The sequence below is a fragment of the Danio rerio genome, chromosome 2 (assembly GCF_052040795.2).
Source record: "Danio rerio strain M-AB ecotype USA chromosome 2, GRCz13ab, whole genome shotgun sequence".
NCBI classification, from domain to species: domain Eukaryota; kingdom Metazoa; phylum Chordata; class Actinopteri; order Cypriniformes; family Danionidae; genus Danio; species Danio rerio.
The window spans coordinates 48145776-48162781 of NC_141022.1; the positions used below are offsets into that span (position 1 = coordinate 48145776).

Genomic DNA, 17006 nt, shown 5'->3' on the forward strand with positions numbered 1-17006 from the left:
TGTCTCTAGGCCAACAGTCTCAGAGTTCTGGTTCTGGAGGGTCGCATTCCTCTAGTGGTTCCTCAGGGTCTGGCAGCTTGCCTTCCAATTTATCCTACACTTCTTACATCCTCAAACAGACTCCACAGGTAAGAGTCTTTCCTGTATATATATTTTTTTGATTCTGATATATACTTGCTATGTAAACTGGATCCTGACAGTTAGTTTGAACTGACATGTTGTAGATTAAAAGATGATTTTTACTTCTGGTTCGAGTGATCGCCGTACACCTGGCACATACCTTGCATGTAGCCTACGCTGTTGTGAGCATTTACACTTCTGTGTTATATCTGTGTTGCTCTGGCAGTAATACTTCAATTACCCTAGTAGGTGGTGGGGTTTCTATTACACTCTTTTTAGTATATTAACCAGACCATGTTTACACCAGAAATGTGTGCAGTGCTACTTTAGAAGTTGCCCAAACTCGCACTCATTCAAGGAAGAGGCAGGAACTGCCAATCACTTAACAACTTACAAAACATAAGTATAGGTCCTTCGCCTGAAGGCAACACTTGGTAAACCCTCCTACCACCACCTTGCTCCCCTCCGTTGCATCTAGGCCCAACCCACACTCATCACCGATACCAAGGTGACCAATCAAATATCTTGCACTCTGCCTCAACACAATGTGTTTTTTTTTTTTTTTTTTTTTTTGCGTCAGGGTACGGTTAACAGTATGCAACTATGTGAAGGCTACGCCAAACCTACCGTATGGACACGTTGCAGAAGTATAAATTGGCCTTTAGCTTTTGCAATTAGTAACTGTTGCTGCATACTCAATGAATGACCTCTATTTAATGTTTAGCTTGGTTGGGGATCTTGTTGTCCAAAATAATGTCCAGTTAGAGACTCACACACCCCTCCAAAATCCTTTTGTCTATTTGTGCAAGTCTAATAAGGTAACTATTGTTTTTTACAGGGAACGTTTTTGGTTGGCCAGCCAGGGGGCTCAGGGAAACAGAGCTCTGGTGGTCATGTGGCATCGAGTCCTGCTTCCGGCACCCAGCAGGCCATTCGGGTCACTGCTGGACAGAAGGCAGCCATTTTGGCTCAGGTGTGTAACAAAGTAAGAATATTTTTTTCTTCTTTTTGTTTGTTCCATTTTTCTCCCTATTGAATACTGTATACAGTTAGGCATTGGTGAACCAAAAAAATCATGACCAGCCTCAAGTGTAGTGAAATTTTTTGTTTTAAGATAATTATTCTGTTCATTAAGGCGGCATTTACTAAAGGTTTTTTTTTTTAAATTGTTAAATGTTTATTAAAATGTTAAGTAACTGCTTTCGTATTGTATGTAGTTTTAAATAAAATTATTACTCCAGTCATTATTGCTTTTACTATTAAGTTAATAATAATAATATTAAAAATAGTATTTATTCATTTATTAATTAATTCATTCATTCATTTTTATCCGCTTTTCTGGGGCTGGGTCGAGGGGGGCAGTAGTCTTAGAACTTTTCTATCTCCAGACACTTTTTCCAGCTCCTCTGCCGGGATCCTGGGGTGTTCCCAGGCTACCTGAGAGACATAGTCCCTCCAGCAAGTCCTGGGTCTTCCCTGGGGCCTCCCTAGGTAGGCGTAGGTAGCCACCTCAGCTTACTTCCCTCGATGTGGAGGAGCAGCAGCTGTACTCCGAGCTCCTTCCGAGTGACAGAGCTATTCACCTTATGTATAAGGGTGCGCCCTGCCACACTTCGAAGGAAACTCATTTTGGCCCCTTGTATTTGAGATCTTGTCCTTTTAGTCATGACTCAAAGCTCATGGCCATAGGTGAGAGTAGGAACATAAATTGACCGGTAAATTAAGAGCTTTGCCTTTCGGCTCAGCTCCTTCTTTACCACAACGGACCGGTACATCGACCACATTACTGCTGCCGCTGCACCAATTAGTCTGTCAATGTCATGTTCCATCCTTCCCTCCCTGAAAAAATAGATGAGACAGCCCACAACAGAGCACCTCTGACCCCATACTCCCAGAGCACCCTCCACAGAATTCCACGAGGGACACGGTCGATTGCCTTCTCCAAGTCCACAAAACAAATTTTTTAGTAACATGTATGAATAATAGTAATGATAATAATAATAATAGTAGTAATAATTAATATTAGGGGGATTTCTGAAGGATCGTGTGACTCTGAAGACTGGAGTAATGAAAATTCATCTTTAAAATCACTGGAATAAATTATTCAATCAATCTCTAAACTACTTTCGAAGTTATTTTATAGTGCAATAGCTCTGCAATTTTACCATTTGTACTGTATTATTGATTAAATAAATGCAGGAGAAGCTTATTTTAAAACATTTAAAAATCCTACTGACACCAAACTTTTGACTAATAGTGTGCATCTAACTGATTATGAAAAGCGCCAAATTGTTATGGCAGTGCGATGTGCCAAGGTATCCCTGAAACAGCAGTGGTGAGAATTTACCAACAGTGGTCTGAAGGGCAAACTACAAACATGGGGCAGGGGGTTGACTCATTTATTCATGAGGGCAGCGGAAGCTTTTCCATCTGTTTGAGCTGAAAGGCATTTCTGACTGTGGCAAAAGTCACAAAATTTTAATGATGTTATGGAAGGAATGTGTCACAACACTCTCTTCTACTTATGGGGCTACAGCACATAGCTCTAGAGTAATCAGAGTGCCTGTGAAGACCAATGCCCACAATCAAATGCGGCATCTTAGCGTAAGAACTTTACCTTGAAACGGCAGAGGAAGGTTGCCTGGTCAGACGAGTCCTATTTTCTTTTTGAATTTTGTGGATGGCTGCTTGCTTGTGCACTGTTGACTTGGAAAAGTAATCACTTCAGGATGCACTGTAGCCAATTGAGGGCATGCAATGCTTTGGGCTATGTTATGCCTGGAAACTCGGTCTGACCACTCATGTGGACTTAAATTTGACATGTGCTACCTAGCTGGTAGGTAGTCAATGGTGTTCCTTGTGACAGAAGTAACCCTTTTCATTTCTGGAACAAAAAAATCCATGCAAATGTCAACCTTTCCATGAAAATTTCTTTAAATAGTAAAACAGTTTCTATGTTGCTTGCTTAGGCTTGTATTTTAAAATACTGTAAAAATACTCAAATGTCTCTCTCAATGTTTTTAAACTATTGATCTGATTTACGTTATAAAACACAAAATATATCTAAACGTAAAGAAGGAGCTAAGAAGTTGAGGGTAAAAAAAAGACAAGCACCAAATGTGTTACAAATAAATGAGTCAAGGATACGTCTTGGGATAAGGCACGCAGATCTGAAATTATGCCTTTAAAAGTTGTATCGCTGCTGGTAGTTGTCACCAAACTCTTACGCCTTAAAGCTCCACCCAAGCTGGTTTATTGACACTCCTCATTTGCATTTGATTTTATCATTTGCAATGTCAGTTTAAGCATTTAATTTTTAGTTTGAGCATTTTAATTATCATTGATCCTAAAAAATATCAGATATATTTGATTGCTCATTTAAGAAAGCATTTTGGTTTATTACTTGACTTGTGTTGAGAGTTTGATTTATTCTTTGATCTTGTTTGGCATTAGAATTTGAATGAATCAATTTTGGTTGTGGCGTTTAATTTCTACAAAGTATACTGTTGTATACTGTAAACCCCTATACTTTTTTTGTCACATCCATAGCGCATGTTTATTCCCCCTAATTTAAAATATATACAATGTTTTAGAGGTGTGAACCTACACTAGTCTCACGGTTCGGTTCAGTTAAGATTATCATGCCATCGATTCGGTTCAATTTGATATCTCGGTGCATTGACGATGCTTTCCATACACAGTGTTATATTTTGGAGGGAGGCTATAACAAGCTGTCTCTATAAACACACAGACACACAGTACCACACTGTCTCTCATTCACACACATACACAAACATAGACAGCACCAAACAAGCAAACACACACACACACACACATAAGCCTTCGCAATATGTGTTTAGCCGGGAGAGCTCGCGGTGAGCGGAGCAAAAAATAAACTAAAAAAATAAGCACTTTTCCGACGGTCCCTTACTGAGAGCTCCGCTTCGCGCTAGCTCTCTCGGCTAAACGCATATTGCGAGGGCTTAAAGGGAGCAGTGGTCGTAATGTCGAGCGAAAAAAAAAAAAAGAAAAACAGCTGTGAAACATAACCAGCTTTGTCTTTTTGTAGGAAACACACTTTAGATATTCTTAGAGTGAGAGGTTTTTGAGTTATTGCCGCTATATCTGAATGTGTCAGGGATATCAAAAACAAAACCAAATTAACCGCACTTATTTCTGGCACCCCCCCTGGATGTACAACGCCCTTAGTAGCATCTTCCTATGCCTCGGGCCGGCCCTGAATTGGCTCCTGAGTGTTTTAAATACCCGCGCTCACCTCCCTCGCGAAAGAGCGCATGTAAGATAAATGACGTCAGTACATAAAAAACGATTATGATTAGAACTGAACCGATACCGAATTGTCCGCGTCTGCATCGCAGTGGACCGAAAAAACTATTAATTTTGACACCCCTACAATGTTTACAGATTGATATTTTTCTGATCCCATAACTCTTGTTGGTTTTGAAAAATATTAACAGATGTTTTGCAGAAAATGTTAACAATGCAAGTTCACGATTGTATAATATATGCTCAAGTGCATTTGTTTCTAGACCAATACTAAACTGTATTAATTTAAGTAAAAGGTTAAAACATGTCCATATTGACCCAGAAAGAGTGGATACAGTTTACATACTGTATAAAAGCAGAAGTGTTCAGGGGTTTGCCATTGTTTCCTCCCCGGTTTGTCATTGATTTTTCTCTCTCTCTCTCTCTCTCGCGCTTTCTCCATATCATTGATCTTTCTTTATCTCTCCTCTTTCTTTCTCTCACTTGCTGCACTTTCATTAGTGTTACACAACACCTCGTCTGAAGAGCTCGCTCTCTCTAGAGCCCTTCCTATGTATGTGTGTGTCCTGATTATCAGATACAGGCTAATGAGTATGCCTGCAGCTGACATTTGAGCTGTAATTCAACCTGTAAACCAAACACACACACACACACACACACACATTATTCTCTTCATTCCCTTTTCCTTCTACCTTTTTTTTTTTTTTTTTTGCTTAATTATTCTTTTGAATCATCCCTCATAATTCTCATTATTAAGTGAAGCTCACAGGGCATCGTGATTTCTGCTTGTTATTGTTTTTTTTATTGTAAGAGTTCTCGTTATTCCCCCTCAGGACTGGTGAAACTTAATCAAACCTCTTCCTCTGGTGCGTTAGACGATTTGCTAGAGATTGTTTGCATACTGTAAAACGGTTGCACATATTGAGCAGTGCCTGGCTGAGGTCATGGCGGAGTGTGTGTGTTTGATGGATGGTATTTGCTAGGAGGTGAAGGGAGAGACAAAAGCTGAGGAAAAGATTAGCCTTAGGGATTGAATATGCAAGTAGGAGTGTGGTGAGTGAAACAAGTTAAAGACTTTCACTCTGTTGCAAGTTCTGTTATGTAAAGGAAATAACTGCAGTCCTTTTTTCACTCTCTTTTCATGTCCGTTGAAGCTGTGTTGGCATGAATATTAATGTACATTTTTGTCAAAGTGATGTAGTAAAACAGTGGGAAAAATAGATGAATTGAAGCTAATAGCAAAACATAAGAATCTGAAAAAGAGAAATGTATGGCCCACAAGGTCTGAAATAAAAAATAATAATAATAATGCATCACATTTAAGACTATATATAGACAACATGCCAAAGATAAAGTGTCTCAAATTGTTTTTTTTAGCAAATTCAATTTAAAGTGTCCAATGGTTTAGAGCAGGGGTCTCAAACTCAAATTGGCAGGGGGCCATTTCAGTGACTGACAATTCATCAGAGGGCTGTTTTAACATTCAAGCACAAGAAAAAAGTGAAAACCTGACATAATTGATGCATCTTAGAACAACAGGCATGACGTTTATATTTCAAGTGTTTGTACAACAAAATACTAGTGGAATAAAGCTGATTATAGTCAAACAAGCCTTGAATATTCACAAAAATAGAGCTTTAGTAAAAATAGAGCACTTACTGACACATATTTTAACGTTTGCCTGCACAACAATGATAGTGGTTCAAAAATCTTGTTATATTTTTGACGTCAGTTGCAGGCCAGAGGAGGTTGTGGGAGGAGAAGGGTTGGCCATAAATGGCCTGCGGGATGGCAGTTTGAGAACCCTATAGAGATTTTGTGAAAATAAAAGGTCAAAATATTGATGAATTAATGTTCTGTCATTATTTAGCAGATATATTTAAGGTAGAACTTTGATTGAGCTCAAAAAATCAAACCCAACCAGACCTGAGCCCATGCACCTGGTGTCAGAGTCTGACCTGGTCCAGCACATTAATTATAATTATGAGCCATAGCCCGATTATTATTTTTATAATTATTTCTTTTTATATATATATATATATATATATATACACGTGTGTTGTTATAGCGGACATTCTCAACTACAATTCTGAGTTGAACTACAGAATTTAGTTTAGATTCATCTTACTTCGCTCTCAGGGGGTTTTCTTGGGAAAAGTTACAAAAAAGGACATTGATGACTGACTATCCTCCTTTCTGCTTACCCTTCAACCCTCCCATTTTTGCCAGGATTCTCCCATTTTTTTTTTCCATTCTATCCCGCTAACAACCCATTTAAGTATTCTTCATATTTCACCTATATTTTTAATCTTTGTATGAAAAGTGAAAGTAGGTTAGCTTCAAAGAACCAATCTTAGATGTGATGCAGCCTAATTGCAAGAGCTGTTCAAGAGAATTGTTTTCGCTTTATTTTGGCTTGAAACCACGTTGAAAATGAATATAAAAACAGCTGCATTCACTATGCAACCTCTGAATCTGTAAAGTCATGTAACAGTGCCGATTGACAGATGCACTCTGTATAAAGACACTGTACTCAGATCAGCTTCTGTACATGTTATTTGAAGATGACCAAAAGTGAACGCTTTGAAATTTGAGTGTTTTTAACAGACAAATACACTCAATAGTATGTAAACACTTCCATCCTGCCGTGTTTTATTTTAAAAATAAATAATTGTCTTAAATGTGCACAAACAGTACGAAAATAAGCAAATGCTTTCATTATAGATCTGTGCATAGTTCTCCATGCAATTAGGCTAATTAAGTAATGACAAAAAAGCCCACAAATGCTTGATCACGGCAGGGCCGGTCTGAAGGTAGTAGCAAGAAATATCGGCCAGGTCAGATAAACTCTAATTTATGGTTCAGTTAAACAGCTAACTTATTCTGATCTGTATTTATTGAAGTGTATAAAGAATATGCAGCAAATCTAAATCTAATTATATTTTGAAATATTAAACAACGTTTTGCTGAAAATTCAAGCCTAATGTTTTGAAGTATAGAGCCAAAGAATAAAGATTAAGGTTAACAGTAACTTACAAACCATTTATTACAATTAATTAGCATTTTGGTGCAACACTTTAATCGTGCAAAAAAGCATGCAATGATTCTTGTTGTAAATATGCCTAAAATTACTTTATTATTTAAACTGTTGTTGCTCTCTATTACATTTACTGCAGTTGTATGCTCTAAATCATGGTTAAAATGTATGTATGCATGTTTAGTCTTTATTTTAACAAAAATAACAATTCAAACAGGACACATTTGTATATACAGATAGATTCTCAGCCCTATAGAAAAGACTCTCTAGTAGGAGTAAGACATTTCTCAGATTGATTGGTTTGGATATTTCAATTTCCTCCGGTTTTCGTTTGATTGACAGGTGGTGGGTGGCTCTCAAGGATCTCAAGTGAAGCTGTCAGATGGCTCGGTGAAGATGGTAACAGCTGCCGCAGCAAGTCACCTAAATAAACCAGGCACGACCACTCTGAGAATGACTGGAGGTGTCATCACTGCCACTAGCTCCACCCCCACAACACCCAGTGCCACACCCACCTCTCAACAGGTGAGAGTAATTACAAGTTCTACATTACTTGATTGATGTGTGGTCAGGTAATGTAAACTGTACATAGCTTTGTCCTTGATATGAAATGATCAATTATATTCCAAGATCAATATAGTATTTATTGTCTGCCTCTGGGGAAATCTGATTTTAATAAGAGAACTACTGCACAACAACTTCGACAGAAAAGACGACATATGACATTAACAACCATTTTAATTACATAATCTCACAAGCAACACCATTAAAATGATCAATTAAACATAAATTTTGTTAAAAAAATAAAGCTTAAAAAAAACAATCAGCAATGCCATTAAAATAATAAATTACAGAAAACACACATAAAAACCTCATAGATTTATATTACGCATTTATTGTGTATGGCTATACATCCAAAGCGCTTTACAATAATGAGAGGGGTCTCTCCACACCACTACTAGTTTGCAGCATCCACTTGGATGATGCGACGGAAGCCACAGGACAACGGTGCCTATTGGTGGAGTGGAAAGACAGTGACCGTTTAGTGAATGTGGATGATTGGAAGGCCATAATGGGTAAAGGGCCTATGGAGGCAATTTGGCCAGGACACCGGGATTATACTTCTACTCTTAACGAGAAGTGCCATGGGATTTTTAATGATCACAGAGAGTCAAGACCTCGGTTTAACGTCTTATACGAAAGATGGCGCTCACTAGCTAAGTTTCCATCCACCTATTTTTATGTGCATTTTGGACCACTTCATGGAAACGTCAAGATGCGCATAAATTTTAAATATGTGCATAAAAAAACATATGCGCATAACTGAGTAGGATAAACTTTTTATTTGATAAAAAAAGATGCATGTAAACTGTGATGGAAACACTTTTACCAAAAAAAGTTCTAGTATGCACATTAAAAAGGTCATGTAATTAATGTTATAAGTGATCATGTAATAATAAAAATGTGTGCAAATGGACAAACCAGCCAGCTGAGCACACTTTAAAACATCTGAAATGTTATTTTGGTCATTCTAAAACGCTGTAATCATTTCAGTATTATGCTGCGTTTACACCAGATGTGGAAGAAGCGTCAAGCGTGAGTGATTTACATGTTAAGCCAATGCAAAGATGAGCAGACATCCTCCGGTACGATACACGTGAATTGCACGGTGCGAATTGAGCGTTTTGCGCATTTGAACTTCAGCGGACATTCGCACCTCATTAACCAATCAGGAGCTTGCTCTTGTGGGGGCTTGATTATGACGTAGCAACTGTTGTTGGTGTCCTGGGAAAAAATCTTCAGTTCCTCAAGGCTCAGGACTAGGCTCAGTCAGAAGCATCACTGAATGCTTTCATCATCCAGGTACAGTTTCTGAAGGAGTTTATGAACTCACAGAGCTGGGTGCACCTCTGAAAGGATCTAGTGGACTCAGACACTGCTCCAAATGTATCTACGCTGTTTTTCAGCTTTCATAAAGTACATAAACACTGTTATTTTCTCAATAAAATCCATATTAGCAATTTAGAAACAAAGCTAGAGTCACCGGGCAGACAGAAGCCCTGTCCATGAAGCAAATCCGTGTGAAGAATCTTTTAAATGAAGAAAAGATTCACACAGCTTTTACTGCAGCAAATTCCTTTTTTACTATTGATATTTGGCGCCAGTTCATCAGGAATTTTGTTCGCTTTGACTCATTGGATGGAAACATAGCTAATGACAGTATAGTGTCTCTTTCACTATACTGGGGCATTAGGACTCACACAGACCACAAGTTGAGCGCCCCCTACTGGCCCCACTAACACCACTTTCAACATAGTTTTCCCATGTAGTGTCCCATTCAGGTACTGACGTGGCTCATCGCTGCTTGGCTTCAGTGAGTCTTGGGCTACAGGGTGATACGGCTGTGGCAATAGAAAAAAAATTCTTGTATTGATTTTTGCCTGCATAATTAATAATGCCATTAAATACAACACTTAAGGTATCCTATAAAATGCAGTAATGTTTTTATTTAGTTCATTCTGCCACATTAGCTGGGTTTCCATCCACCTATATTTATGCACGTCTTGCAAAATCGCTTAAAAAAACACCAAATGCGCATAAATTTAAAAAATGCACATAAACAAATAATGCGCACAACTGAGTGGCATGAACTTTTTATCCGGTAAATGTGCATAAAATACAATGGAAAAAAATTATGTAATTTTGCTTCAACAAATTATGTGATAGCAAAAATGGCAAAGTTACAGGTATGTATGGGTGGACAAAGAGGTCCAAACATTTTTAAATGTTAAATTCGAGAAAGAAGTAATGACCATCCTTGATGGAAAACATCAGTGGAACATGCAAATCTTCCAAGAAGCATGAGCGGAGATGATTCCAACAGGATATGACAAACCGTGGACTATTTTGCGTAATAATTGGAAAAGCCTTAAAATGCCAAAAATGCATGGCTGATGCAAGTAATACGCAAGAAAGTTATTATATATGAAAAAAGGCCTTCTCCTAACACGGCAATTTCCATTTTTCTTTTTATATTTGGCGCTGGTTTATCAGGAAGTGACGATTTTGTTCTCTTAGACTCATTGGAAAGCAGTACTTTATTTGAAAATGTTTTATGTGATTATTCCTCTTTTGCATACAAATTTATTCAGCATCTTTGGGTGGAAACATGGCTATTGACTGTAAATTGAGACAAAAAAAATTATGCTGAAAACTTGGTCAAAAAGTGATATTTTTTCTGCCTCTCTTTAGCTCTTCTAATGTTTTCTCACTACAGTCAGCAGAAGCCACAGGAGGATCCTCCTCTCAGCAGCTACCTCAGACGGCTAAAGCACCACCCCATCACCCTGTACTTGTAGCTGCCAATCAAGCTGCCGTGATCAGCGCGGCCAAGAGTGCCAGCTCTGCCGCCAACACAAAGACTGCCTCTAGCTCTGGTGCAGTAGTTACAGTTGCCAAGAGCGTCAACATGCCCCTCATCAGCCTGCCAAAGGGGGCGGGGCCATCTGCAGTGAGTGGGGCCAAAAGCTCCAGTCCCTCATTAGTAACTGCAGCATCACTGATTGGAGGAGGAACGGTTAGCGGGAAAACTGCTGCCACCATCTCAGGTAGTCATAATCATCTAATCATCTTTGCATTTAAGACAATGTACCCTTTTCACAAGACTTTTATGATGTGTTTAGTAATCATCGACATCTTGAGGGCCCTATTACACACCCGGTGCAATGCGACTCAAGGCGCAATTGTTGTTTGCTAGTTTCTGCTTGTCGCAAATGTTGTTTTGATGTTTTGCACCACACTGTTTGAATAGCAAATGCATTTGCGCTCATGTGTGCCCATATGCGTTCTGGTCAAAAAAAAAAAAGAGGTGTGTTAAGGCGCGTTGCTAATTTGAGGAACTAAAATAGACTGCACAATAGACCAGCTAAGAGCAGTTAGTTGTGCGCCTTGCTTCCACATTGCTTCATACACACAGGATGTACAGCAATATGCAAATATCTTTACAAATGAAAAAGAATTAAAGGATTAAAATATTACTAAGGTTATTATTTTCTACATAAATACAAAAACCACTTCTTTCATGCCTTCACCTCGGGGGGCTTTTTCATTTTATTTTTGACAATTTGCATTTGTATAATGCTATTATTATTAGTAGTAGTAGTATTTATTAAATGCATATTTATATTAGTTTTATTAAAAACATGTTTAGATCTGCCCATCCGTCAGGTTTTAGACCATATGGGGAACAGCATGTGTATTTGGAAATAATTAAGTTTTTCGAGCACACTTCGTTATTATTGTTCATTTTTTCTTTTGCTGGAAATTAGAACTGAATTTAGAAATAGTTTTGACACAAATATTTGCGCTTAACGAACTAAATTATGTAGGCTAATGGATGTCTGTGCGTACAACACGTTTCCTTTTCCACAGAAGAGAGTGAAAGTTAAAGTAAAGAATGAGGAGGCTCATTCTCTCGCTGCAGATTGTCTTTTTAACTGTTTTCTTGCGAAAGCGAGAAAGAAAAACTGAAGTGCTCGGTTTTTCCACTTACATAGTCTGCCATGTAAGTAGCAAATGCGCTATAGCGTGACACAACTGGCTCTTGAAAGGAATGGCAGATGAGAGTCTGATTGGTTTATTCTCAAAACACACCTATCCATCGTTAAAATAGCAAAAGTGGATTCTGACATGCCCCTAATGCTTTTGTGCTATCCGCTTTGGACTTTGCGCCTAGATCTTCAAAATAGAGCCCTAAATCATTGAAAGTTTTTATCATTTAGATTTTAAAAATATATACACACAATTATATGTATGTATGACATCATCTTTGCATAAAAGCGAATTACTGATTGTGCGAGGCGATTAAAAAAATTTATATATATATTTATACACATTATCTTTCATTAATCTTCAGAATGCAAATTAAGATATTTTAGTGAAATCTGAAAACTCCCTCATTTTCTATAGGCAACAAGGTTTTGAAGATTACAAAAAAATCTTTAAAACCGACCATATGCCTTTAGTGGTTCAATCGGAATATTATCAAGCAATTGTTTGCACATAAAAACAAAAATAACGGCTTTTTAACAGTTTGTCCTTCTCATAGTCAGTATATTGCTCGTGTTCACAACTTTTCTGTATTAAAAAACCCAACAGACACAGGACATTAACATGACAACAGATTGACAATGTACCCCAATGTCGTGGGACGTTGCATTTTGTTTGGAAATGAAATTTGAATGAACGTCAGGCCGATCTGAATGTCTAATGTTGAACAAACATTGCATTTTAGTTACTTTCCAACGCAACCTAAAACCAACAAAATATTAACATCTAATGATGTTACAGCTTAATGTTGTGTGGATTTTACCAGTATGACGTCTATCAGATTTGGGATTTTGGTTGCCAAACTTGATGAATAAATGTCAGTATTTGACGTCAATATAACGTTGGTTTAAGATGTTGGCTCGACGTTGGATTTTGGTCACTTTTCAACACAACCTAAAATCAACAAAATATTAACATCATTTCACATCGTTATTGGTCATCAAAATAATATTGTATTTAGACTCCAAATCTAACCTAATGTTACCGTCTTATGATGTGTATCTTCAGGGAAAACACGGGCATATTCAAGGTATACGTTAGTGGCGCAATCAAGCGCAACACATGAATGTGTGCTTTTTATTAGCCCTGAAGAGAAGAAACATTTCAATAAAGTTGCTATTTTTTCTATTTTCCCCACAATATTTAACCAAAATTGCACTAATGTGAGCCAACATTTGAAGAGAGAATTACCTAAATCTCCTATATCCTCAAACAATTTTTATTTTATTTTTATAATTCCTATTGCAAATGTTTTTGAGACCATACTTCATTAATAGAACTTAAAAGATTTGCCACCATTAATGTGATCCGTCCAGTGTGGACAGAATTTCTGTTTATAGTGAGTGTTATAGTTTTGTTGTCTTTGTAGTAGTCATGCATTGTCAATCACAGTAGGATTAGATATGCTGTAATGAAATCAACCATTACAAGCTTCATTAATGGGGAAAAAAATCTATAAAAATGCTTCACATATTACATAACCGTGACAGTGCATATTTTTATAAAATGCAAATCGTTCATTCTGATTTAATTTGAGTTCAGCCACCCATTGCTTGAAAGCCTTGAAAATGCATTGCTTTATTTGCATTTAGTGATCATGTTACCATCATTTCTCCACTTGCAGGTATGTTGAAGTTGCACCCAGCTCAGTCCAGTTCCCAGCAGACAGTTCTCACCATTCCAGCCAATCAGCTTAAGCAGCTTAGTGTGGGCAGTGGCTCCTCAGGCCTGCAGACCATCTTGATGCCTGTTGGCAAAGGTAAAGGCACTTCATTCAGTTGATACTCACACACACTCCAGATTTCTGATGTCGTTGAGTCTGTGTGTTGCTCTCAAATAAAGATTTTTCACATGCATTAAAGGGACAGTTCACTCAAAAACATGAATGTATTCTCTACTTAAAATTTGTTCTAAGCCTGTCTGATTGTTTCTTCTAAGGTGGGCATAAATGATTTTTTTTAATCTTGATTAATCTCACTGTAATCGTGGAATTAATCTAGATTAAAATGGCTCATTTAAATTCTGCCGAAGGAATTTAGAATAGGTATGCTTCACAATGCATCACAAACTGCTTGAGAAACTGTTCTACTATGATAATTGGTTATGAAAATAAATTATGTTCAATAAGATGTACTTGTGTACATTTTACATTTTGAACTGTTTGTTCAGTCAAACATGAATTTTGAACTGTAGGCCTACAAAAGCTCCTAACAGCGATTTTTGATTACCTTAATCTGACTAAAGTCATAACTGAACTAAGCAAAAATGGAATGAAGACGTGAAGTATGCAGATATTAGTAGCAATATTGAAGTAAACACCACATTCAAACTATTACCGTCATGTAGGACTTTTCGCCATATTTTCTGACAAGATCCACACACGCGGCTGTCAGTAAAGGACCATACTATGGAACAAAATCAATGCCTAAAGTCTTGAATTAAAAAGCTTGTTGAATATCACAAACTGAAAAAAATAATACACCGTATTAACAAGTTCTTGCATTTTAATGACTTGAATTCCAGGGTTTGTATTTTTAGGTCCTGAAATTTAACATATCTGTTTATTTAAGCTTTGAATATTTCAACGAAAAATATTTCAAACACGTTTTCATACTTAAAAATTAAATAATTCATATTCAATTTTCAGATTTCACTTACAAAATATTCAATACCCTTTAAAAATATGATGTATAATATTCAAAAGGTCATTTTCAGTTCATTTTATTTCAGTTCAAATATTCGATTCCATAAATTCAGTGGATCAAATTCGACTGTTAAAATTCAACATTACATCCGGGAACTGCAGGAAAAGCAATAGATTGCAGATTGAAGATCGCCAGCTGCTCTAGCTTTCACCAGCAGGTGGAGATGGAATAATGTAAGATTTTTAACCCAGTAAACAGGCGAGAAAAAGGCTATTAAAGGCACAAAAGTAGGATGACTTATTTAAGCGCAATAGCCCAAATACATGTCATAAAATATTAATATTAACAATCATAATTTAAATAATGGAATTATAACCTATCCCAATCCTGACATAGCTGCGTTTAAATAATATCTGAAGACGCTCCTTTAATGCATTCGCACGTTTTGTTAAATTATTTTAAATTACACGCCCCATCCATAACCAACCTTAAATAACGTTACCTGAACACTGTTTAACAGTTCTAAGTAAACTGTTTTGTGTGACATCCTCATAAAATCTCTCTGCTTTTGAATATCTTTGTTCGTAATTGTTCTTAGCCCTGTCAATGTTTATCTATTTTGTATTATTATAATATTTCCTCTCCTGTTTCTCTTACGTTTATATTCTTTAGCTGTCAATATAATACTTCGCGTCTATGGAAGAAAGAGTCAATAAAGATAGAAAATGTGTAACATCATATTCATCAAAAGACGGTTTATGTGCAAGTAACTGCACCGGTCCGAGCAGAGAGCGAGCCGGCATGGGAGACAAGCTCCGATAAGATTGCAGAACAACTGTCACTGGATCCGAGAACTGATATTTACGCGATCACCAGCTGGCTTCCGTTACATAAGGGCAAATATAGATGACTAAAAGCTCATTTACTCATTTTACTCATACTTTTTATCATTTATAATGTCCAAAGCATTGATATTAATATTAAATGCTACTTTTGTGCCTTTAATAGCCTTTTTCTCGCCTGTTTACTGGGTTAAAAATCTTACATTATTCCATCTCCACCTGCTGGTGAAAGCTAGAGCAGCTGGCGATCTTCAATCTGCAATCTATGGCTTTTCCTGCAGTTCCCGGATGTAATGTTGAATTTTAACAGTCGAATTTGATCCACTGAATTTATGGAAGCGAATATTTGAACTGAAATAAAATGAACTGAAAATGACCTTTTGAATATTATACATCGTATTTTTAAAGGGTATTGAATATTTTGTAAGTGAAATCTGAAAATTGAATATGAATTATTTAATTTTTAAGTATGAAAACGTGTTTGAAATATTTTTCGTTGAAATATTCAAAGCTTAAATAAACAGATATGTTAAATTTCAGGACCTAAAAATACAAACCCTGGAATTCAAGTCATTAAAATGCAAGAACTTGTTAATACGGTGTATTATTTTTTTCAGTTTGTGATATTCAACAAGCTTTTTAATTCAAGACTTTAGGCATTGATTTTGTTCCATACCATACACATCGCAAAATGTGGAAGTTTTTTTCTTTCCATTTGGCGTGTGTTATTGAATTCCATAACACTCTCACCAGTCCTTACTCCTTATTTGCGTCTAATACCCCAGTTTGTCACGGGGGTATGATTGAAATGTCCATGAGTGATAGTGAAACTGCCGAACTGCAGTTAACATTACCCAAACTTACAGGAAACTCTTACATGAAAGCACTTCATGTAAACACCTTAATTATATTATTGTCTATTAAGGCACAAAACTAGATTACAGATGTCCATGTAAGTGTAGTCAGTAGTGTCTTCGTAGTAAGTGAAAGAACTAGAAGGGCATCTTGTTGATTTGATTTAGAAGGGCACTTTTTTGTCCTGTCAGGAATACGGTCAGGTATACATCCACACTGAAATATCAAGGTAAAAGTCATCATAGGTTGCGTAGAATAGACCCAGCTACCAACTCAACTTTGAGAGTAGATTAACGGCGATATATATATTTTTTTATCGCCCGATAAGCATTTACGAAGATAACAGCCCTCCATATATATATATATATATATATATATATATATATGTATATATATATATATATATATATATATATATATATATATATATATATATATATATATATATATATACTGTTTTTTCTCAAGAATGTTGGTAACTAAACAGGAAAGGCATAATGATTTGGAATGATTCCTTTCACTGCTTTGACAAACAAGCTCTGTACTAAAACTTTAGAGATGTGCTTAGTGATTGGACTATAAAAGAATTTAGTTTTATTCATGGTTCACTGT

General features: G+C 36.7%; 2 protein-coding genes across 19 annotated transcripts in view; both read left to right on the forward strand.

The window, feature by feature from the left end:
* klhl24a (kelch-like family member 24a) overlaps positions 1-17006 on the forward strand; it is an 802375-nt gene that overhangs the window by 84986 nt on the left and 700383 nt on the right. The gene's annotated exons all lie outside the window — the stretch shown is intronic.
* The window catches only part of yeats2 (YEATS domain containing 2), an 80063-nt gene that overhangs the window by 40640 nt on the left and 22417 nt on the right, over positions 1-17006 (forward strand). For 9 of the 18 annotated variants that reach the window (XR_015478879.1, XR_015478881.1, XR_015478875.1 and 6 more), the window contains exons 17-21: positions 10-128; positions 959-1105; positions 7787-7969; positions 10722-11052; positions 13677-13811. Coding sequence is in view for 4 of the 18 variants with exons in the window: in XM_087241289.1 (XP_087097415.1) it covers positions 10-128; positions 959-1105; positions 7787-7969; positions 10722-11052; positions 13677-13811 (915 nt within the window). In the remaining 14 variants the exon portion in view is untranslated. The remainder of the gene's footprint in view (positions 1-9; positions 129-958; positions 1106-7786; positions 7970-10721; positions 11053-13676; positions 13812-17006) is intronic. The other 9 variants (XR_015478884.1, XR_015478887.1, XR_015478888.1 and 6 more) reach the window with 1 other exon arrangement.